At 36.5% G+C, this 22,878-nt stretch overlaps 1 protein-coding gene across 1 annotated transcript in view; it reads right to left on the bottom strand.

Annotated features, from left to right (window-relative positions):
• Positions 1 to 22,878, bottom strand: part of LOC129758461 (T-box transcription factor TBX1-A-like) — a 95,032-nt gene that overhangs the window by 38,861 nt on the left and 33,293 nt on the right. Inside the window, exons 2-5 of the mRNA XM_055755962.1 lie at positions 19,767 to 20,361; positions 8,988 to 9,144; positions 8,681 to 8,839; positions 3,837 to 3,904 (exon numbers count right to left, since the gene is read on the bottom strand). Coding sequence (XP_055611937.1) covers positions 3,837 to 3,904; positions 8,681 to 8,839; positions 8,988 to 9,144; positions 19,767 to 20,361 — 979 coding nt within the window. The remainder of the gene's footprint in view (positions 1 to 3,836; positions 3,905 to 8,680; positions 8,840 to 8,987; positions 9,145 to 19,766; positions 20,362 to 22,878) is intronic.

A 22,878-nucleotide genomic window follows, 5' to 3' on the forward strand; every position in this document is an offset into this window, starting at 1 on the left:
CAGTCAAACTTCGTCAGCAACGTCGTGTACAGCCTCCTGGATCGCGCTTTGGCCGTCGATGTAAGTCGATAGTCCGGCTCGTTTTTTGGCTCGATGCACGGTTGTAGACGATACACCTAGACAAACGTTCCCCAAACACTTTAATTACATTTGTAACGGTTGATTCGGCAACTTTTAGTGATTTTGCCAGCTTCGCGTGCGAGTAGCTCGGATTTTCGCGATGCACGAGCAAAATTTTGATACGCTGCTCTTCTTTCTTGGACGGCATTTTGACAACTGAAGAGTGAATTCCAAAATCAAAATAGGAGCAACATTCTACACACACACACACACACACCTTCAAAATGAGGGGTGTTCAGGTTTTTTAAATGCAAAATTCAAAGTAAAGAAATACGTCAAGTTGATATTTAACAAATTTTGACCGTATCACCCTTTATTGAACTTATCTATGTTCTACGCAATGAGTTTTTGTGGAAAAAGTTCATTTTTCTTGAAAATCTTCTTATGATAGTTCTAGCTAGCCACTGTTAATATTAACCGATAATTTAATGATGCATGGAGGATGATATCATCAGCATTGTATCTGTTTTAGATAATCGTTCAAAACAAATCGATTTTTTTTTTAAATCATTAACTTATACAAAAATTAAACTTACAAGTTAAAAGTTGAAAATCTGAAGTAAATCAGAAAAAAGAAATTTAATAAAACTTTTCTTGTAAAGCTAGCTCTTTTTGTTACTTTTCTTTTGATGTAACAAATATACAAAATTGATTTATAGCGGTCAAGATATTTACAGATGTTTGCAATCAATTTGAATTGATAAAATATTTTTCATTCAAGTTTTCTCCACACCAACTTGGGTAGAAGCAAAGATATTTTATTCAATCAAGTACCCCATGACTGAGCAAGGATTTAATAAAAGCGCGTGCTTTGATCAAGTTGTAAGCAAGTCCTCTTGATGCCACGTTTTTCAGGTTACATGAAGCTAAAACTTGAATAGGAATACAATTAAGATTTAAAAACTGATGCATAATTATTTGAATAATTTTGCTCCTATTATAGCGATTATTACATTTTAAACTTCAAATGAATGGTTATAAACAGTGCTAAGTTACAAATTTAGATTTTGTAAAAAATATTTTTTTCGGATTTACTGCAGATTTTAAACTTTATGAGTTTTGATCAGCGTAAAAAGCCGAAATGTGAACTAGTCTACTGATCAGCGATTCTAATTTCTTTTGAAAATTTAGGATTATGATTTTTGGATTGAGAAAATTTGGTCTATATCAACTTGACGTATTTATTTCAATTTTGCATCTAAAAAAACTGAACATCCATCATTTTGAAGGTGTGTGTGTAGAATGTTGCTCCTATTTTGATTTTGGAATTCACCCTTCAGTTGTCAAAATGCCGTCCAAGGAAGAAGAGCAGCGTATCAAAATTTTGCTCGCGCAACGCGAAAATCTGAGCTACTCGCGCGAAAAGCTAGCGAAATCGCTAAAAGTTGCCAAATCAACCGTTACAATTGTAATTGAAGTGTTTGGGGGACGTTTGTCGACAGTCAGGAAGTCTGGATCGGGGGGAAATCGAAAACCGGAAGCCGCAGAGGCGACAAAGAGAGTTGCCGGTAGTTTCAAGCGAAACCCTTACCTCTCTCTCTCCGAGATGCCGCTAATAAGCTGGGTGTATCGTCTACAACCGTGCATCGAGCCTAAAAACGAGCCAGACTATCGACTTACAAGAAGGTAGTGACTCCAAATCGCGATGATAAACAAAATACGACGGCCAAAACGCGATCCCGGAGGCTGTACACGACGATGCTGACGTTTGACTGCGTGGTAATAGACGACGAAACCTACGTCAAAGCCGACTACAAGCAGCTTCCGGGACAGGAGTTTTATACGGCAAAAGGAAGGGGAAAGGTAGCAGATATTTTCCAGCACATGAAACTGTCAAAGTTCGCGAAGAAATATCTGGTTTGGCAAGCCATCTGCACCTGTGGCTTGAAAAGCAGCATTTTCATAGCTTCCGGGTTCCGAGTGTTCAAATAAACGTCTGCTGCCTTTCCTGAAGAAACACGGTTATTCCGTACTGTTTTGGCCGGATTTGGCATCTTGCCATTACGGTAAAAAGGCCATGGAGTGGTACGCCGCCAACAACGTGCAGGTGGTTCCCAAGGACAAGAACCCTCCCAACACGCCAGAGCTCCGCCCAATTGAGAAATACTGAACTATTGTCAAGCGGAAACTAAAGAAGGCCAAAAAAACTGCTAAGGACGAGCAGCAGTTCAAGGCAAACTGACTTTCTGCGGCGAAGCAAGTGGACAAGGTGGCTGTACAAAATCTGATGGCAGGAGATAAGCGTAAGGCCCGGCAATTCGGATTTGGAAAAGCGTAAGCATAACTGAATATTTTTCCTGAATTTTATACTCATTAAACTTGAAAAAGAAATTTAATTTTATTTTTTAAATAAACGATTTCACCGATTTACACTCGTTTTACCTTGACCAAACTTTGACCGTACCACCCTTTAGTTTGAACTAGGCATTTAAAAACATCATTTTATCATCGAAAACTGACACCAATAATATAGAAAAAGTTACTGAAATATATTGTCAAATAGCTGCCATTAGGCAGTTATGAGCTGCATAGAAATGACTTATGTGCCTTTGCTTATGAAACCATTTCACGTTATTTATGTCCAGCTCGTAAATAATCGATTCGGCTGTGTGGTGCTAAATTTATTATGCTGGCATTTGAAGAATTCCTCTCGGAGGAAAACTTTTATAAGTATTCAACCCATAAAGTGATCAATTTATAGCGCCACCTCATCGTGTCCGGGAGTGAAAAAGCACCAGTGAAAAGTGGAAAAGAACTAAACGCCCACGCACCGACCGGTGAAACAAAAATAGGGAAATTCGTATAATTTACTACCTTTTCTTCTCGGTCGAAAGATGTGAACAAAGTGCGTTCCATATCATCTATCGCGTTCTTCAAAATAGCTTGTGGTCCAACGTTCTTTTTTTATTTCTGAAAAATTCGGATGCAGTTCATTCATTGGTGAAATGCACCTTGAAGATGCTGTGCGAGATCCATGCAAGCTGGGTGCATCCAGATCCGGGGGTGAATTATCATGTTTATTGAGTCGGATCAACCGTAAAAACAAACACGGTGACAGCGACTGTCAAACAGGATCATGTTTTCGGTGAAAACAAATAATGTTCAAATGATCTGCATTTTATGGGCCCCGCGAGACGAAATGGGCCAGATAATTTCGGCTGAAATAATCGTCGTAATGAAAGGTGGAAATCTCACGCGTAACGAACGAAACAACATACAACCGAGTCGAGGGAATTGACGAAAAAGAAAGCTCTCGTGAAAGAATCATCATTTCGCATGTAAACCTCCTTCTAATAGGAGGAAAAATGAGTTTCCGAGGGCAATTAGCACTATTTATTAACCAATTACGATGCCGGTTTGTTTTGATAATAAACTGGGGGAATTGCACTACACGACCATTAGAGCTTGATTGGTAGTAAACATAGGCAGTGGTTTGATGAATTGTACTTTTATTGTGTGGCACGGTTCGATTGATTTGAACTGAAATTCATTCATTGAAAGGTGTTTCCAGAGCATGTTCACAATTGTATTACTCGATACGCTTTTCTTCAGATAGAGTTGTAATTTTTCGATATGGCGCCTTTTATTGGCTCTATCGTTATTAGTTTACTATTGGTGCTAACACCTATACAATTTTGAAACTAAGGGTTGAGGTTGACCCTGATTGTGTCTTTCGAGGGGAAACATTATGTAGTAACATTTATCACTTTACTTACTCTTCATTGGTTTCGTTGTCTCGAAATCCTTTGGCGAATGGATTGCTCACTATTTTTAATTGTGTGACCTGGAAAAAATTGTTGAAAGATACTATTATTAAATTGAACATAAAAATAACAATTAATTTATTCACTTATTTTGTCAGGAGTGTTTTTCTATGAGAATTCCGTAAAACGTTAGTTGCACTACGGATTTAGATCCACAAACAATGCGACTCTTATAGAGCCCAAAAATCAACTGAACTAATTGAAGGTAGATTTAATTTATCGGCCTAGTGGTGAAAAGTGATGTCCTTTTTAGTAGGGACATCTAAAGATTATGAAGTGTTTTTATATAGGTGGATAGAAGGTTAAATGAAATGAAAGATGTTGAAAATGAGCGGGTAGAGCGCACTGCAAGTTTTCCCTTGTGGAACGGACCACGCTTGGCCTACTAATGTGTGGTGGTAGATGCAACTCTATCTGTATCTATCGCTTCATAGAAGTAGGCCCGTGAGGAACAAAAATTTGATATGTGATGATATGCTTCCAAATAAATTCTACCCGCTCATTTTCAACATCTTTCATTTCATCTAACCTTCTATCCACCTATATAAAAACACTTCATAATCTTTAGATGTCCCTACTAAAAAGGACATCACTTTTCTCCGCTAGGCCGATAAATTAAATCTACAAGTATAAATTACGGTGATTAATCCTTCATTAAATTAATTGAAGGTATTTGGCTTGAAATTCCAGCCAGATATCTCAGTTCTTTTCAACAAGATACATTTTAAGGTTGAGCTTAAGCTTGCTATCAACTGCAGTTCACCTACGGCCTTTCCTGACCAATATTTGCACTTCAAGATAATCAAAATTGCATTATGAACCAAATGAAAGGTGCTGGGAACAAGCATCACAATCTCATCGTTACATTTTAAGAATCATAATCTTTAGATTGAACCAGGCTTGAGAATGTCATTCAAATGAAATTCAAACTCCTATCAGTCGCATGACATTTCCCATAACATTTCTCAGGGACTCAGTGACATTGACAGTCATCCAAAAAATGTTACGCAAATAAAAAAATAAGTTTTAAAATTTTTGAATTTTTCTCCTCAATAAGATTTCTGTCTAGCGGATGTCATTGGTTGGTTGGTTTTAAGAATGTCGATATGAACTTCGTGAATTTTAGAAGGTGTGAATGTCATGAAAAAAAAGTCACAAACGTCCCTTTTTCGACTGTTATAAAGTTCATTGATCGCAAAAAAGATCCTATCCAAAATGCGGATATTAATTAGTTGCCGTGTATTTGGAAGGATTAAACGCGAAATTAAAGCAAATAATTGATGATTAACAGCACAAGTACCGCGAGAAATAAGTTTTGCTCCGGTTTCAACTAGCTCCCCTCTAGTGATAGGGTTTGACTTGTAGGTGTTGGAAATTAGGGTCGCGAGGTCGCAAGTATATGCTACTAGTATTAATATCGCGAGAAATTAGTTGAGCTCTGATTTCAACTTATGACACCTCTAGTGAAAGGTTTTGACTTGTAGGTGACGTAAATAAATGGAGCGAGTTCGCTTGTACAAACTACTAGTTTTAGTACCGGTAGAAATAATATAAGCTTCGATTTCAACTTGCGACCCCTGTAGAGGAAGGTTTTGACATGTAGGTGACGAAAACTAGTGTCGCGAGCTTGATAGTACAAGCTTCTACTGTTAATTTCATTAGAAATGAGTTTAGCTCTGATTTCAACTCCCCTTGAATGGAAGTTTTAGACTTGTGGGTAATGAAAATTAGTGCGCGAGTTCACTAGTACAAGCTTTCTTTTCTTACAAGTCAAACACTTTCACTAGTTTCCCTCATCTTCAAATCAAACCTTTTCACTTGAGGGGTCGCAAGTTGAAATCGGAGCTAAACTTATTTCTAATGGTACTAACTTTAGTAGCTTGAACTAGCAATCTTGCGATACTCATTTTTGTCACCTACGAGTCAAACACTTTCAGTAGAGTGATCGCAAGTTGAAATCAGAGTTTAACTAACTTCTGCCGGTACTCACACTAAAGTAGCTTGTACTAGCAAACTCGCGACACTTATTTTCGTAACCTACGAGTCAAACCTTTTCACTTGACTGGTCGAAAGTTGAAATCGGAGCCAAATTAATTTCTACCGGTACTTACACTAGCAGCTTGTACTAGCGAGCTGCGATACTAACTCTCGTCACAAGTGAAATCTTTTCACTAGAGAGGTCGCAAGTTTAAATAGGAGCTGAATTAATTTCAACCGATACTAACACTAGTAGCTTGAACTAGCGAACTTGCGATACTCATTTTTGACACCTACAAGTCAAACCTTTTCACTAGAGTGATCGCAAGTTGAAATCAGAGCTAAACTAATTTCTACCGGTCCTAACACTAGTAGATTGTTCGATACGAATGCCATAAGGATGATAAAGTGTCGTTAATAAAACTTAAAAAAAAACTAGTAGATTGTTCTAGAGAACTTGCGACACTAATTTTCGTCACCTAAAATCTATAGTCTTACTTAATTTCCTTTGCGACAGTCAAACTCATAACATTTCGTTGAATGTTACGATTGAGATTTCGTGACATTCAAAATGTCGATGTCGAATAATATTTCCAAAAAGGAATGACATTCTAGCAATCGCCGACTTTTCTCGGACGGTCAAAACATTTTTTTTTCTATAACCGTCCCGATCTTTAAGCAACTCGTGACATTCTTTCCGAATTGCTAAAAAATTCCGGGTTGTTTAAAAATGAAGAAGATACCTTTTTTTATCGGAATTTCCCAGTGTGCAATGGCTTAACCCGATCCTGACCTTAAGTGTGAATGGGTCATTTTACTTGGGATACGCAACAATTACTGGTTTTGCATTTAATTTTTTTTTTCACTGGTGGCTTGCTGTTTATTATTTTTTCTTAAAGCTTACATAAAACCAGTATTTTACCCAAAAGCACGTCACGAACGAAGTTATAACAAAAAAATTATTAAAAGTTGCTCCCCCTGTGGATTTTCTTTTATTTAGAGCTATAAAAACACTCTGAAACCTATACATAACGATGGTTTGCATTTTATCCTTAGAACGTGACTTCGTGTTTTAATGTAATGTATCTTAGATGTTGCTGCTTATGTAGAGATTCTCTACGTACGAATGCACTTCAAAAGATTCAACAAATCTATAAATTGATCTCAGTTTAAAAAAAAACTTTAATGTTGTTGAAAACGACTTACGCAAAAACGTCAAATACCATGTCAAATGGAAAAGGGGGAATAATCGAACCCATCCATTAATTTTTATTTATTTTTCCAATCCAGCATCTTCATTCGTAAAGCGAAATTGAGTCTTCCTGAACAGTCTCGGGAAAAAGAGATAAACCAGCTGAAAGCTAAAAATCTATATAATAAAGATATTAAAAAAAAGTTTAAACCACTGAGGATACAAGCAAGTAGCTAGTGAAATAATAATACATATTTGAGTTTTCTTCAAATATATTGGTTGAATTTAAAGGATGTCATCGACTACCTTCATTCAGTTCAGAGGTTCTTCAAACTTTCTTTTTGAGTATACCTAAGCTCTTTTTCCGATTTTTTGTAACTCAATTTAACTTTATTTCATTTATTTCGAGAAAAAAGCATTTTAAGTTCGTTGTGTTCCAATAAATTCCATAGATATTTTTCATGAAATTTTTCAATGAGTTTGACCTTTTAAAATAAACACGAATCATTTGACATAATTTTTTAGAAAACCAACGTTTGTTTGACGTTAGTTGAGGCGACACATGATTTTTAATTTTTGCATTTATACCCCTTTGGCTCCAAACACCTGCACTTATACCCCTTTGCCTCCAACAAATTTCCATTTTCAAGTGATTTTTTCTTGTTTATATGATTAAGAAAACAAAGGAATTGATTAAGGTGAAAGTCAAATAATTTATTAACATATTCATTGTTTACTGGTATGATGGGAAATGTACCCTGGTGCAGTTAATCGAGAGATTTCATGTCTAACGATCAACCTTGTCTTTTCAGTTGGAGTAAATTTTTTCAAACAACAATTTTCCATCAGGATAATTATAAAAATAATTTATGAAAGGTGTTTCTCTATGAATTTTCAATCATTGCATGTTTCCTGCGACTTTTCCTGGTAAATTGGACATTGGAAATGGTTTTCCGCTTCTTATGAGTTGATGTTTAACAGTACATTTACAACTAGCGTTTCAACGTTAACCCAATCATCTCATACGAATACATATTGAGCCTAGCCCGAAATTTGTGGCATACTCCATAGAATTATGACCAGAAATCAGGGATTTGGAATTCATTTTGTGGGGTTAGAATAGATAAAATTCAAAATTTGATAATTTTCGTTCACTAGAATTATCACTAAAGCAATGAAATGATTAACTGTTGATGGTAAATTTTCAAACATAATTAACTTTTCAAAATCAAATGAAATTCCACTTTTTTTAACTTTACGTCCCAATGAAAAAAACGCTTATTACTGAAAATGACATTTGGGTTGGTGGCAAAGGGGTATAAGTAAATTACTTGGTTGGCTCCAAATAAGAAGGAAATTTCAGTTAGCAGGACTTTTTCAACGAGATCAAAGCAGAACAAAATAGTGAAATAAAATTATGATTAAAATAGCATATGATATTTGACAGTCAAGGATTCGTTCTAGATGGTTATCTCGATTTTTTTCATTTTGTCACTTATACCCCTTTGGTTCCAAGGGCCTCATTTCAAATTCCATTTCTCAACAGATTAAAATAGACGCCAATTACTTAGTTGAGTCCTAAATAAAAACAACTCATAAAGTCACTCGGAAGAGAGAGAAAACCTACCCGCTGATTCTGATATGCCGTAACGGCGGTGAAGGATGTTTCCGGAAACACGAACGTCCGATGCGTGAGGGTGTCTTTCTCGTCCTTGACTGAACCGGCCCGGGAGTAGTGGCAGACATGGAGCCGCGGCTGATACCGATGCATCGAGTTGAGAATTATCTACAATACAAACGAAAAATGGAACGAACCGGAAAACGAAAAACACCAAAACGAAAAATCAGGAAGTTAAATTAATGAAGTGATAGGTGAAGCGTAAATGGATTGTCTGCTTTAGTATTGAATTGGTTTAGATTGTTTCGTTTCTTACATGGCCATTATCATCCAGCTGATTGTTGGTGAGTTTGAGTTTATCGAACGAGATGGTCTGTTTCATCCAGGTGGCTCCGGTTGCCGGTGAGTCCGGGTGGACACTTATCCGTGGCGGAGAGATGGGATCGGCTTTTCCGGCCACTACCCAACTGGAGCTGATGCGGTGAGAGATAAGAAAAAATAGGTACTCAATTTCGGCTTTCATGCAAATTAGTTAAGGTTTTGGATCAACTTTCGATAATAATATAAATAATAAATAAAATCCTGCTTGAAAAAAAAACAAAATTATCGAACCTTTTGATACGTACCTAAATGGTTGTTGAGCAATATGGATAACCTTTTAAAACACTTAAACACAACAACAACAAACTAATAACCAAGTCTATTGTGGAAAAATTCCATTATGGAATTATTAAGTAACTTTTTCAGACGTCTGATACAAATTGCGAGCAAATCGAGGTGTGTCTCTCTGAAATTCAGGCTGTAGACAAACTTATAATTTTCAGGTAGCTGTGTTGTGAATGAAATCCATGCAGACAGTAATCAACGGCGGTTATTTGCATACCGATTACTTGAATATTGCGTTGTTTTTAAATGGTCGCAAGCCTTAAATGTGATCTGAAAACATAGTTTATGACAGAAAAAAAATTCAAATAAGTTATAGGCATCCAGTTGCACAAAATTATCCAAATATCCAATTTATCTATATCATATCGATCGATAAAACTACCAAAACTAGTACGTCATTATGCATCATGCAACTTTAACCATGTTTTTCAAACGATTACCTAGTGTACTTATTATAATAATAAAGTTTCTATACAACGACGTTTAGAAAAAAGTGGCTTAAATGGTCTGTTCAAGATTCACAATATGAGGTTATAACCTTTTATTCAAATTGTAGCTTATAGATGTTTCATTCAAATTGCAGGTGGCGACAACTCAACCCACCGATATTATATAAAAGTAATTTTCCAACTTTGTTACAAGGTATTTTTAGAAATGTGCAATATAACCTTGGTTATTTCGGAAACAATAGTATCATGAAAGTAATTATTCTTGTCTCCATACTCTGGGTGAATTGAACGGATTTTCGTATTAACATATTTTCTTGTTCTCATCGTCTTATATATAAAAATGGAGGCGTTTTCTTTGTAACACCATCACGAATAATCGGTCTGTCGGAATGAAGTAAAATTTGGTATCCGAGGTTTTTTCGGGTCAGAGATGGTTTGTATAATAGTTTCAAGAATCTCACTTTTTATGGAAGGGAGTCCCCATACAAAATTATCTCTTCTTCACATCTTCTTATATATAAAAATGGAGGCGTTTTTTTTGTAACACCATCACAAATAAACGGTCTGTCGGAATGAAGTAAAATTTGGTATCCGAGGGTTTTTCAGGTCAGAGATGGTTTGTATAATAGTTTCAAGAATCTCACTTCATATGGAAGGGGGGTCCTATACAAAATCAACTAGAAACGGGACAAAACTCGAACAACTTGAAGACAATTTTCATGAAAACTGATTCACAAGCACGAAGAAGTTAAAGAACTGTAAACATTTTCCAACGATTAATTAAGTAACGGGTAAAACGAAGTTTACCGGGTCAACTAGTATCTTAAAAAAACGCAACTCGCCTTCTTTTACATTTTTTGACAGCATGTAATTTTAAGTCTATAATGCTTCAAAAATAGAACGATCTATGACACCCTGTACATATGATGCACTCGCACATATTAATATACATATATTTTTTGGATTTTTCAAAAATATTGATCACAAAAAATGTGATAAAGTGTTCTTTAGTAGGAATCTAAAGTAAGTAAGAAGTAAAGAATTTTTACAACAAGTGTATTGCACAATTTGACGTAATTTGATACATTTTTTTGGCATCTTTGGATTCTAAAAATTCTATACAAAGAATGTTGACGCGTTTTCAAAGGAAGCTGTTTCCCAAACTTGTTGTCTATTTTATACATTCAGCTTTTATACGTTCAGCTTGTACCTGGATTTAGAGTATAACATATGCATTAAAAAAATGTTTGAAATTTTACGATTTTTCCTGGGTTTACTTTTTAACGCACTGACAAAATTTCTTATTCAGCATCTATCATAGCGTCCCAAGAATCAACAGTCTAAATAAGACTCCTCTTCCTCTATCATTCAACTTCTTACTGTGAATGCGAAAACAGTGAAGCTACTCTGTTTGGTTTTGGTGGATGCCGGATACGTCAGCTTTGACATCTGCATTGTTTTGACACTCTAGGATAACAATCAGAGCATCGAAAGAAAGGCCGGTTTCGGACGGCTGACGACCCTGAGCGACAAAAAGCTCCAAAGAATTCTGATGAGGAAGATCGAGGGAAAAGTAATATTGCTGCAGACCCTTGGCTAGGAGGATGGTGCAACGGGACAAACAGTGAAAATGGCCCTGCCGAATATGCACATTTATGTCAGGAAACTGCATTCCCCTTAACTGGTCTTAGATCCGCATTAATTTGGTCGTGAAAATTTAGGAGGAATTGAAAAATAAAACCAAGGTGTGCATATATAGGAGGTGTAACGATATGTGAAATCCCCGATTCAGCCATTTTGATTTTGCTACGGCGGAGTTCGTGGAGTTTGTTTACCAAAAAAGCCCTCAGCTCAAGCAAATTTACCAATGTTTACTAACAAACTCACTGAATCTCATCGCGCTCTCCTCGCCTACTTACTGACAAAGTCAGAGAACCTTGGGATCTAATAACCTTGAATAAAACAAGAAAATTTTTCCAAAAGGTGGCATCCATAAATTACGTAACACAAAAATGCACTTTTTGACACCCTCCCCCCATATGTCACAATTCGTAATGCTTTGACGCACCCCCTTATGAAAAATACGTAACGCTGATAATTCTCAAACCCCCCCCCCCCTCATCTTCCCATGTTTTTTTTTATTTTTGACATAAAATTTTTAAACGTTTTTCATAACAGAATTAATATAATTCAAATAGCTTCTTAGTACTCATTGATGATAAAATAAATTGATTGTCTTATTACGAGTTGCTATGTGCTTGTTAACTCACGGTTTACAAAATAATAAGGTGATATCTTCCCGATAATGTCGTCATTACTATCCATCTAGTGATCCTCGGTGTATGCAGCATTATCTTACGCGCGCAAAACTTTTTGCCTGGCTCGCTATTCGAAGATAGTAATGATGTCACTTGTTTACATTTAAACGAGTTGTTTACTCGTGTTAGTAGGCTACCTTCTTTATTTATACCGTGTTGTTAACTGATTATCTATCTTGTTTATTTTATTATTTTCAAGAAGCATAACTTGTTATGCAAAATATACGCCACTTAGTAATATTCGTTGGAATAATAAAAAATTGCATTGTTTAAATCAATTGAGAAAAATAGTAAAATATCCGTCTTAAGCTTGAATTGAGTTCTTGGGGGTAAATGTACCTAGTATTCGGTTTTCCACCATTTATTTCAAGAATATTTAATTCACATTTTGAGGAGTCTATCTCAAAATCTTTAAAGAGGAAAGGTTACAAACCAGTTTCAATAATGTTGAAGCTTATATACAATTTTTAAGCTGGTATTTCTTTGCATATAATTCTGCAAAAACAGCGTGACATAAAAATAGCTGAGATTAAACTGAAATTTTTAAGGAAACAATCATTACGTAACATACCCAGATAACCAGAAATCGTAAAGTAATGTTCATTGTAGATTGTATAAGCATCCAGTTTAAATTGGAATTGTATAAACATCATGTTGTAGCTAAACCAACTTATATTTTATCGTTTATGGTTTGTACAGTTCATTATATACGATAACATTTTGTTAATCGTATATAAAAATCAATATCAATATTGCGCGTTCTGGAATCCATAGAATGGGAAGTCGAGCTCGATCTTTCTGATCCCAACGCAGCTGCAGAGAAATTTACGAATATCGTTAATTACACCATCGATCGCCATGTGCCGAAACGTAGCGTAGGTGCTAATCTACGGACTCCGTGGGTCACTAAAGAACTGCGGGAACTGAAGACAGCTAAAAAACGTACCCTTCGTAACTATAACAAGCAAAAGTCGCTCTACGCTCAGAATGAATACCGCAAACTGAACTCGACTTATAAAAAGACCAGTAAGCGCTGCTACCAGAATTATCTTAATCGGCTCCAGCGAAACTTCAAGACCAGTCCGAAAAAATTTTGGAAGCACGTAAAAAATCAGCGGAAAGAAACAGAGCTTCCGTCCCACATGTTTCTGGACAACAACACAGCCGCTTCCGACCCCGAAATTTGTGAGCTCTTCGCCGGGAAATTCTCAAGCGTTTTTACCACCGAGGGCATTTCTTCAGAGCAACTGGCCAGGGCTGTCCGGAATATTTTACCTCCGGGTTCATCTTTGAATGGATTCCTAATTGAAGATGCAGCCATCTTGAAAGCAACAGCAAAGTTGAAAAATTCTACCTCAACGGGCCCGGACGGACTTTTTTGAAGCGTTTTATGCCACTTTTGCTGACTCCCATCAAATATATTTTTCAATCATCGCTGGATAACGCAATTTTTCCCTCACTGTGGAAGGAAGCTCATATGTTTCCTGTCCATAAAAAAGGGGACAAGAGAGATGTTAGCAACTACCGTGGGATATCAGCTCTATGCGCTATATCCAAACTCTTTGAACTGGTCGTTATGGATCCTGTTTTCTCGTTTTGCAAACCTTACATTTCCAACGACCAGTATGGATTCATGCCTAAACGATCCACAACTACCAACTTACTGAGCTTCACATCTTTCGTTCAAGACTGCTTTGCCAGGAAGACTCAAACTGACGCCATTTACACTGATATCTCAGGTGCGTTCGACAAGGTGAACCATGATATTGCTATCGCAAAGCTCGGACGCTTAGGATTCTGTGGATCTCTACTGGATTGGTTCCGGAGTTATCTAACGGGACGGAAATTATCCGTTCGAACTGGTGAATCCTTTTCCAGGCAATTCCCTGCCCCCTCAGGAGTACCCCAAGGAAGCCATTTAGGACCGATAATTTTCGTAATCTACTTCAATGACGCACTCTCGCTCCTTGAAGGCACAAAACTTGCTTATGCTGATGACCTGAAACTTTTTCACGCCATAAACAACCAAGACGATATCGACTTTTTACAGCAGCAATTTTCCGTATTTGCTCACTGGTGCGACATTAACTGCCTGCCGTTGAACCGCAGCAAATGCTCGGTTATATCATTTTCCCGTAAGCGGCACACTCTTCGTGCGGAGTACATCCTTGGAAGCGAAACCATCACCCGAGTAGAACACATCAACGATCTAGGAGTCATCCTCGATCAACGGCTGGAGTTCAAGACTCACACTAACTATGTTGTTGACAAAGCTTCTAGAAACCTTGGATTACTGTTTCGCATGGCCAAAGACTTCAAAGACGTGTACTGCCTTAAAAGTCTTTATTGCTGCATAGTTCGTTCCATTCTCGAGTACGCATCTGCTGTTTGGTGCCCCGTCTATCAGAACGGAGCTGAACGAATCGAGGCTATCCAGCGGCGCTTCCTGCGGTTTGCCCTACGTCACTTGATTTGGTACGATCCGTTTCGTCTGCCAAGCTACGAAAATCGTTGCCGCCTTATAGACTTGGACACGCTTCAAGTTCGTAGGAACGCTACTCGAGCTCTGGTTGTGGCTGACCTGCTGACATCGAGAATAGACTCACCCACGCTGCTGGAAGCTGTCCCTCTCAGTGTACGACCCCGAGGATTAAGAAACCAGCATTTGCAGCTCTACGTCCCCATTCGTCTGAACAACTATGGGGCCAACAGCGCTTTTGTCGGAATCTTAAAAACTTTTAATCGTTTTTCTGCGCATTTCGACTTTGACGTTTCGAGAAATGTGTTCCGAAGGAAAATATTAGACGTGTCCAGAACTGTGTCGAGTGGATTTTAATTTTGATAAGTTATTTAGGATTAAGTTATCATTTGGATTAACATATGATCCGTTGATTTTTTATACAAATAAACAAATAAACAAATAAACAAATATAGTGGTTTTGAATCGCAGTAGAATTGTGTAGAGCTCAATATTTAATCCCACTGTACAATTAAACAATCTTTCATGCTTGCAATCTACAGAAACAGAAAAGTTATTGCGGTTCAAAGATTGTATTATGGTCGAAAACTGTCGTATAAAACGCAATGCGTAAAAAGTACTCATTGCGTGTTGGACAAAATTTGCGGCCTTTGAACCGCAATAACTTTTCTGTTTCAAATCCAATCGAGTTACAGTCTTCGGGTGAAATATTTGTCTCAAATTAGGCTTTAAGAAAATCAACCATAAAAAACAATCAGCTAGTGATGAAACATGTTATTGATAAAAAACCAGTATTTTTCGTTCCTTCCGGGCAAAATACCTCAAAATTTTATTCACGTTTGAGACTTAAGCAACCCCTCCCTATGGTCAGATCTTCCTGAAACTTGGCATGTGACCTTCTGCTAAGCTAATAAATAATTTTGACTTGGAGCTAGTGAGATTTATCATGTTTCATTCTTCTTATACTATGATAAGTGTACTGCGGTTCGTAAAATTATTAAAAACTCCAAAAATTTCAGTTATGGTAAAGTAGCCATAACTTCTTCAGCTTTCAACCGATTTTGAAAAATAACCACTTGAAATCTTTTTTTTGAATTGAAATTTAAGCGCAAAAGAAAATCAGATTTTTTTAATGCTACCATCGAGTCTAAAACTTTCGTTGAAACAAAATTTTCTCTAAAAAAATGCGTTTTTTATAATTTTTTTTCTCATAAAGTCACTAATATCAGCAATACTGTTGGTCAAACGCAAAACCAGTGTTCAGATGATCGATAGAAAACTTATTCACCTTCAAAGAGCGATTTCAAATTACTGCTATGCCGTCCGAGATACTTTAATCTAAGTACAAGAACTTTTTTAATTTTTTCGAAATTACATATTTGGAGCATAGCTCAAAAATGGTTCTACTGAGATTTTTTTGAATTTCATTTTCGGATTCAGCACCCGATTTTACATTAAAAATGTTGGTCAGTTAATCGAGTTCACGATTTTTTTAAAATTTTGTAAACTAGTGTAATTGTTAATAATGCATATATGCTTAGTAATATGGTAATCATCTTATGTCAACAATTGCAAAAATTGGAAATCCTTGACGAATTTTGTTGCAAAAATGAAGGCAGTTTTAATTAAGAAAAAAATTAAAAAAGTGGCACATACAGTCGGCGTTTCCAGAAACACAGGCGACGCTTCAAAAAATCCAGTTTAGTGATAAACGATTCCAGATAGACAGAAATCGTAAAGTAGTGTTCATTAAAGATTGTATAAGCATCCAGTTTAGATTGGAATTGTATAAACATTATGTTGTAGCTTAACCGAGTTAAATTTTATCGTTTATGGTTTGTATAGTTCATTATATACGATAAAATTTTGTTAATCGTATAGAAAGATCAATAAAGTTGTTTTGGATCGCAGTAGAATTGTGTAAAGATTAATATTCAATCCCACTGTACAATTAGGCAATCTTTCATGCTTGCGATCTATGATGACATATTATTTCCATGAAAGGTCGTACACACTTAATCTTTTCTCCTGTGGTCGGAACGATTTCGTCCTGTATTTTCAACAGCTGAAATTACAGGACAAATCTCGGGACAGAAAATCACTACAGGAAAACAACTGTCAAAATTATCTGTAGGGTCGAAACGATGTTCTCCTGTGGTTTGCAGGAAGGTTTCGGAATTATCCTGTAGCCTCGAGACTGTTTTCTTTCAAAATTTACATGCAAAATACGGATATATTTCGCACAAAAAACCCATGTTAAAATTGAATGAACTTTTATTGATGAATTTTTTTTAATAATATCAAATGGCTGCTGCATTCTGTTTGTATTCTTCCGGTATATTGCCTGAAAAAAAAACAATGGAATGTAATTCTTCATGTAACTATTTATTCTGACAACAAATACCTGAAACTTGGTGTGCAACAAAGTATTTCGCGACGGCCAATTTCAACGGCCGGTAGATCCCTTGGCGTAGAGGTTCCTCCCGCCTGGCTACCAGCATCACCGATGTTTCCGCTGAATCCTGGCCGCATCTATGAAATAGATAACAAATAAGAATTTTCGATAGTGGTATCAAGTGAATTACTTCTTTTTTTTTAAGACAACACAATTTACGGCTCACTTTTTTCACTGTTTTTCCTTGGCTGATGGATGGCTCGTCTGGAGGAAGTGTCCTAAATGGCCGTAAGAGCAACATTTCGCCGCTGATTTCCTTGATGTTTTCTTTGGGCTTTGTCGTCACAAATGGAAACTTTACGTTTCTTTCCGCCAAAGGCGAAAAAGAAAAACTATTTATAAAAAGCGAGACAAAAAACGGTTGACAGCTGAGGTTCTCCCGTGATACAGGACGATTGTGCGATCACCTGTACGTTCGTAGGAATTTCATCGCGAATTTCAGAAGAAATGAAGCGCCCCGAGATTCGAGAGGGGTTTCGTTCGAACTTCGTTTAAATCAAGCAATTTCCCTGTGATTCGGATAGTCATTATCCTGAGGGGGGAAATTGCAATCTTAGTGTGTACAGTAATTGTAAGAACATCGTATAATAGAATTTAAACAATCTGCAGATTGTCGAATTGTTTAACAGTACAGTAAATAGCTAGCTAAGATCGCACAGCATTGAATACAATTATTGATTGTAATAGAATCGTCTATGAGATAAGTTAAAGTTGTATATCAAAAAACGGCATCTATAAATAGATTTGGAGTCCGAAATGATGCAGTCAGTGGTATTTTATACGATCAACTGAATTTTGAACGGCATTCTCAACTGTACATGAACAAATTTGCTTGTATGTATCAACATGAAATGGCGCCGAGAAAGTATCGAAGGACAGTGATCGGAACGTTGTGAGTTCGAGACTGAGGGAAGGTATAGATAAAGTTGTATATGGTTCAATTTTTTTTTGCAGTAAACATTAAATTCTATTGTATTTATGTTCACGGCGATTCACAATAAAATCGTAATAAGGAAAAAATATAATTGCTTGGTGAAGAAAGTTGTACAAACCTCAGGCTACCTGCAAATGGGAATTGTAATCAAATTGTAAGACAGGCAATAGAAAGTTGTAAGTTTTACAATCCTAAGATTTGGTACGAAGCAAAGTTGCTATCAAATTGTTGAAAACGCAATACAAAGTTTTATATTTTCAAGGTGAGCAATTTGGTCCGTATATTGCCTCCACTTTGGTACGTACAGGCTCATATAGAATATTCTATACAACTTTTCCAGATTGTACAAAAGTGTGTATATCTCAGAAACAACTGAAATATACAGACCAAAATGTTCACTGGGTACTCCCCTATGACTATGAGTTACTCCCCCACCCCCCCCTTGGAGCGTTACGTAATTTATGGATGCCCCTAAAGAGGTTTTACCCATGTTTTTGTACGCCACATCGTAGTTAAAAACCTCAAAATCCTGGAAGTCATTTTTAAAGTAAGTCTAAGTGCATTTTTAAATGAGATTCGATTGTCTAAATATCAAGGAACGTTTGCCTATTAAAAACATTTACATCATAATTATCACCTTAGGCTTTCTAGTAAGAGATCGACTTGTATTATATGATGGTGGATGGATATAATGTTTCTTGCATTTTAATACTAGGAATGATTTCACCGATGTTTTTTTCTTGATCACTTTTGGTGGACCACACATCCAGGAGACCGGGAGTACGCATCACGTTTCAATGTAAATGAATCAGAGATTCATTTAATTTTATTAACATTCGGATAAGTACAGGAAAAAAAATCGGTCGCCGCAAGCAGAGCGCAGAAAATAATACATTTGTGTAGACCGAGGTCAAATAAAATACATCAGAACCGAATTCTTCCTATTCGTTTGAGGCCTTCCACAATTAATTTATGTACCTACATATGTCATCTTCGAGGGAAAAAGAACTATTTCTAAACTTTAACACACTCCTAACAACAAGCGCTTCGCCTAACAGCCCCAAACCTCTACACGAGAATAAAATTCAATGTGTAAACACTCCGTTCCTGCAGCCACCTGTTTGCAACTTTTTTTCATGAAATAAGACTTATTTCCCTTGAAATTTTGGGGACTTCCGGCGGAAACTTCTGCACTTCCTTCCAGCTCTCACTCCACTTCTAGTTAATTCCCGACTGTTTACGTACTGAAATCAAAATTCTTTCTTATATCCTCGCAGACGGAAATAAAAACGCGATTAGCAAAAGCCATCGCCTACTTTCTGTCAAATCAAATTTTCGCAAAAGTCGTAAAATTTGTTTCGATTGACAATAAACAACAATTATCCTTCACGAGAATTTGTTGGAACAGTGAAACCCCCTTAATCAGAGTTAGTCGGGGAAAGGACCACCTCGGATAAGTGAAACTTCGAATTACTCGAAATACATTGACCAACCACATTCTTCCGCTTTGGTATTGCATAAGGGGCATAGTACGATAAATTTATGGATTCTTTTGAGCTATTTAATCGACGTTTTTCGCCATTTGAATTTTAAAGTCGCCGAAATTTTCGATTAAATAGTATAAAAATATATCCTAGTGATAAAACAGATCTCCCTTTACATGAATTTTGTATGGAAATGGTGGCACGGATAACCGGAGCTCGGATTAGCGGGATTCAACTGTATTTATAGAATTTGCTGTGCTGTTTGATAACGATTAAATCTCTATGATAATTCCCATAAAAAAAAACTTACGTATGAAACGCATAGCGATAGCGCTTATCATCCAGCGGTACAAAGTCCATTATCATCAGATACTCGGCGGTCAGCTCCAGTCCGACGACCTTCACCTGGAAGGTCGGAAACATCCGCCGGCCGGCTTTGGTGACAATCATCTCGGTACCCTGCTCGTGGAATTTGTCCCACAAATGTTTGCCTTCGAGCATCACCATTACGGCCGATAGCGTGGGATGATATGGTTTGGTGTCGCTGCTATCGGTCGATCCAACAACTGACTGGCTGACGTTGGACTGGTTCGGTTTCTTACTGACATTGGTCAGGGTCGTCACCCCGCCGGACGATTTGGTGGCGCCTGGTTCCGAATTTCCCCTTGGACTAGTCTTTCCAGCACTGTCATCACTAATACTGCTGCCCGGGCAAGAATTCGACTTTTCAGGCGAGTTGCAATCCGTCTCGGTGAGATTCTTATTGCTACTCAATGAGTTGTTGTTGTTGTTGTTATGACCTAAAGTGCTACTACTGTGGAGACTATCTTTATCACAATTAATACTAAGTTGTTCCACCTGTTCGAGTGGGTTGTACTGGCCCTTGTTTGCATTTTGTAGACATGCTGAAAAGAAAAAAAACGTTGGGTATTAATTAAGTGATGCTTCTATATGGTCCTAATTTCTTATCAGCAAAGTTTGAATGGAATACGCTTTGATTATAAGGCATAAACAAGTTTTATGGGTAGGGGAGAGTGGGGATACTTGATCCCCTTTTCTTATTTTCACCATATCTTTTTGGAAAAAATTACCAACTCGCACTCTTTTACATTTTCTCACAGCGTGTAACTTCAAGTTTCTATGTTCCTAAAATTAGAACGATATTTGAACCCGTAGATGAATTAGAAGCATTTTCGTGGGAGTAACAAAATTGCGATATTTTTGAAGTTAAGGGATACTTGATCCTTTATCCAGGAAGCCCTAATCCATTGAAAAAATCAATCGAAACCTCAAGATAGAATGTTAAATGACTATTTTGGGCATGTTTGTTCTCATTTAACAATCTATAATTGTCAGAAAAATAATTCTATAGCTTATTCTCAACTCTTATGACATTGCATACTTACGGGCGTAATTTTTTATAAACAAGAGAAAATCATTTATTTTAGCCCTTTTCTTCAGATAATTGATGGATGAATATAAGCTATTGGATAAATATTATTAATCTCGTAATCAGCAATGACCACGATCCACTGAGAAGAAGAATATACCGGGATCATTTGTACCCAAATATTAGGGATCAATTGTACCCAAAATCAACATTTTAGAAATTTTTTTCTGAAAAAAGCTGGGAGTTTTCCATCGCTTTGAAAATATTTTATTTTGAAGTTCATTTTACACTCGAAAGATTGATGTATTGGAATAAATATTTTTGTTATAATTTTTCCATGTTAGGAACATTTTAAAATGATGAAAAAAGATCTTCAAGTCACATTTTGTGAATTTTTTCAAACAAAGTTCAATAACCCAAAAACTTATTTTGTTAAAATTTTTTGAGCTTCAACCATTGCTTTAACCATTCCATTTGGCACATTTTTCTAGAACATTTGATCTTTGTACGACATTCCAGTTTGGAGATATAGCTTGTAACCAGCCTTCTGCTAGTTACAATTAAAATTCTGCTGTTCGGGTAAACTGGTTTTGATGTCTTTAAAAAAAAATTGTTATATTTTTTTTGTAATTGTCCGTAATTTCCTAAATACAAATATGTCATAATTTGTGTTTAGTAGCCTTAGGTTGGTGTCGCCATTTGATAAATTAATTTTTTGTTATTTATTAAATTTTCCGTATTACTTGTTTTTTGTTGTTTAGTTTTTTTTTATAATTAGGTAGTTATTTATTCTATTCGTTATGTATGTAAAAACAATTTTGTTAGGACTATTAAAATATATTACTATTAATAATTCATAAAAAAAATGGGAACATCGCATTAAAAATTTGAATTTGAACATGCTATAATGTAGATTTTGAAAAAACATCGAATTTGAAAAAAAAAACAGACACCAACCATAAAAATAAATTGTACTGTTCCTGTCAATCAATGAAGACGTCAACGATGGGGACAGGATTTGATGGGCGGAAATGAAAAGGAAAGGACGAGAATCAAAGGTATATATATCACTTCCATCTGTACCGTTGAGCCGTCAACACGTACGCCGGAGCATCGTATCGTTGCTGTGTACCTGCAGGAACATTTTTACATTATTTATTTTTTGCTTACCTGTTTTTCAATCAGCACTTTTCAGTGCTAAAATTATTTTCATTTTCTTTTATTCATATTTTCTCTTTTCTTTCCAGCATGGGGAAGTCATCGGCCGGCTCAAGGGCTGGTAGAAAACGGATTGCCGAACCTAATTCAGGTCCATCGCCCAAAAAAGTTGAAATTTCCAATTCATTCGATGTCCTTCATAACATCGGTGATGAGGAAATATTCATATTTAATTCTGATAAGAGTACTAAGAAACCTTCTTCTTCTTATACTCTTAAAAACGAAAAGATTCCACCAATAACGGTCACGATTCCTGACTTCAATGCCTTTCGAAAAGAAATCGTCACTTCCGTCAAGGATGTGAAGATTTCTTTTCAGATCGGTCGAAGGGGAACTGCTCGTATATTGGCGGAATCTTTTAATGATTTTCAAAAGGTTTTAAATTATTTGAATAATAAAAAACACCAATTTTTTACGTACGACACTAGAAGTGATCGTCCATTTAAAGTTGTACTTCGTGGTCTCACTGGCGATCAGACACCGGATGAGATCACAGCTGAATTAAATTCTTTGTTAGGTTTTTCTCCAATTCAAGTAATTCAAATGAGGAAAAGAACCAACACGAATAATACCAGTAGTGTTGGTTTTGCTCCTGAACTTTATTTGATCCATTTTAAAAAGGATCAGGTTAATAATTTGCAAATTCTTGAAAAGGCTCGTCTTATGTTTCATTGTCGAGTCAAATTCGAACCTTTTCGTAAATCTTCTACCAATTTTCTTCAAAATATTACGCAATGTCGTCGTTGTCAAGCTTTTTGTCATGGCACTAAAAATTGTAGAATGAATGCCAGATGCATGTTTTGCGGCTCATTCG

The sequence above is a fragment of the Uranotaenia lowii genome, chromosome 3, assembly GCF_029784155.1.
Source record: "Uranotaenia lowii strain MFRU-FL chromosome 3, ASM2978415v1, whole genome shotgun sequence".
NCBI lineage: Eukaryota > Metazoa > Arthropoda > Insecta > Diptera > Culicidae > Uranotaenia > Uranotaenia lowii.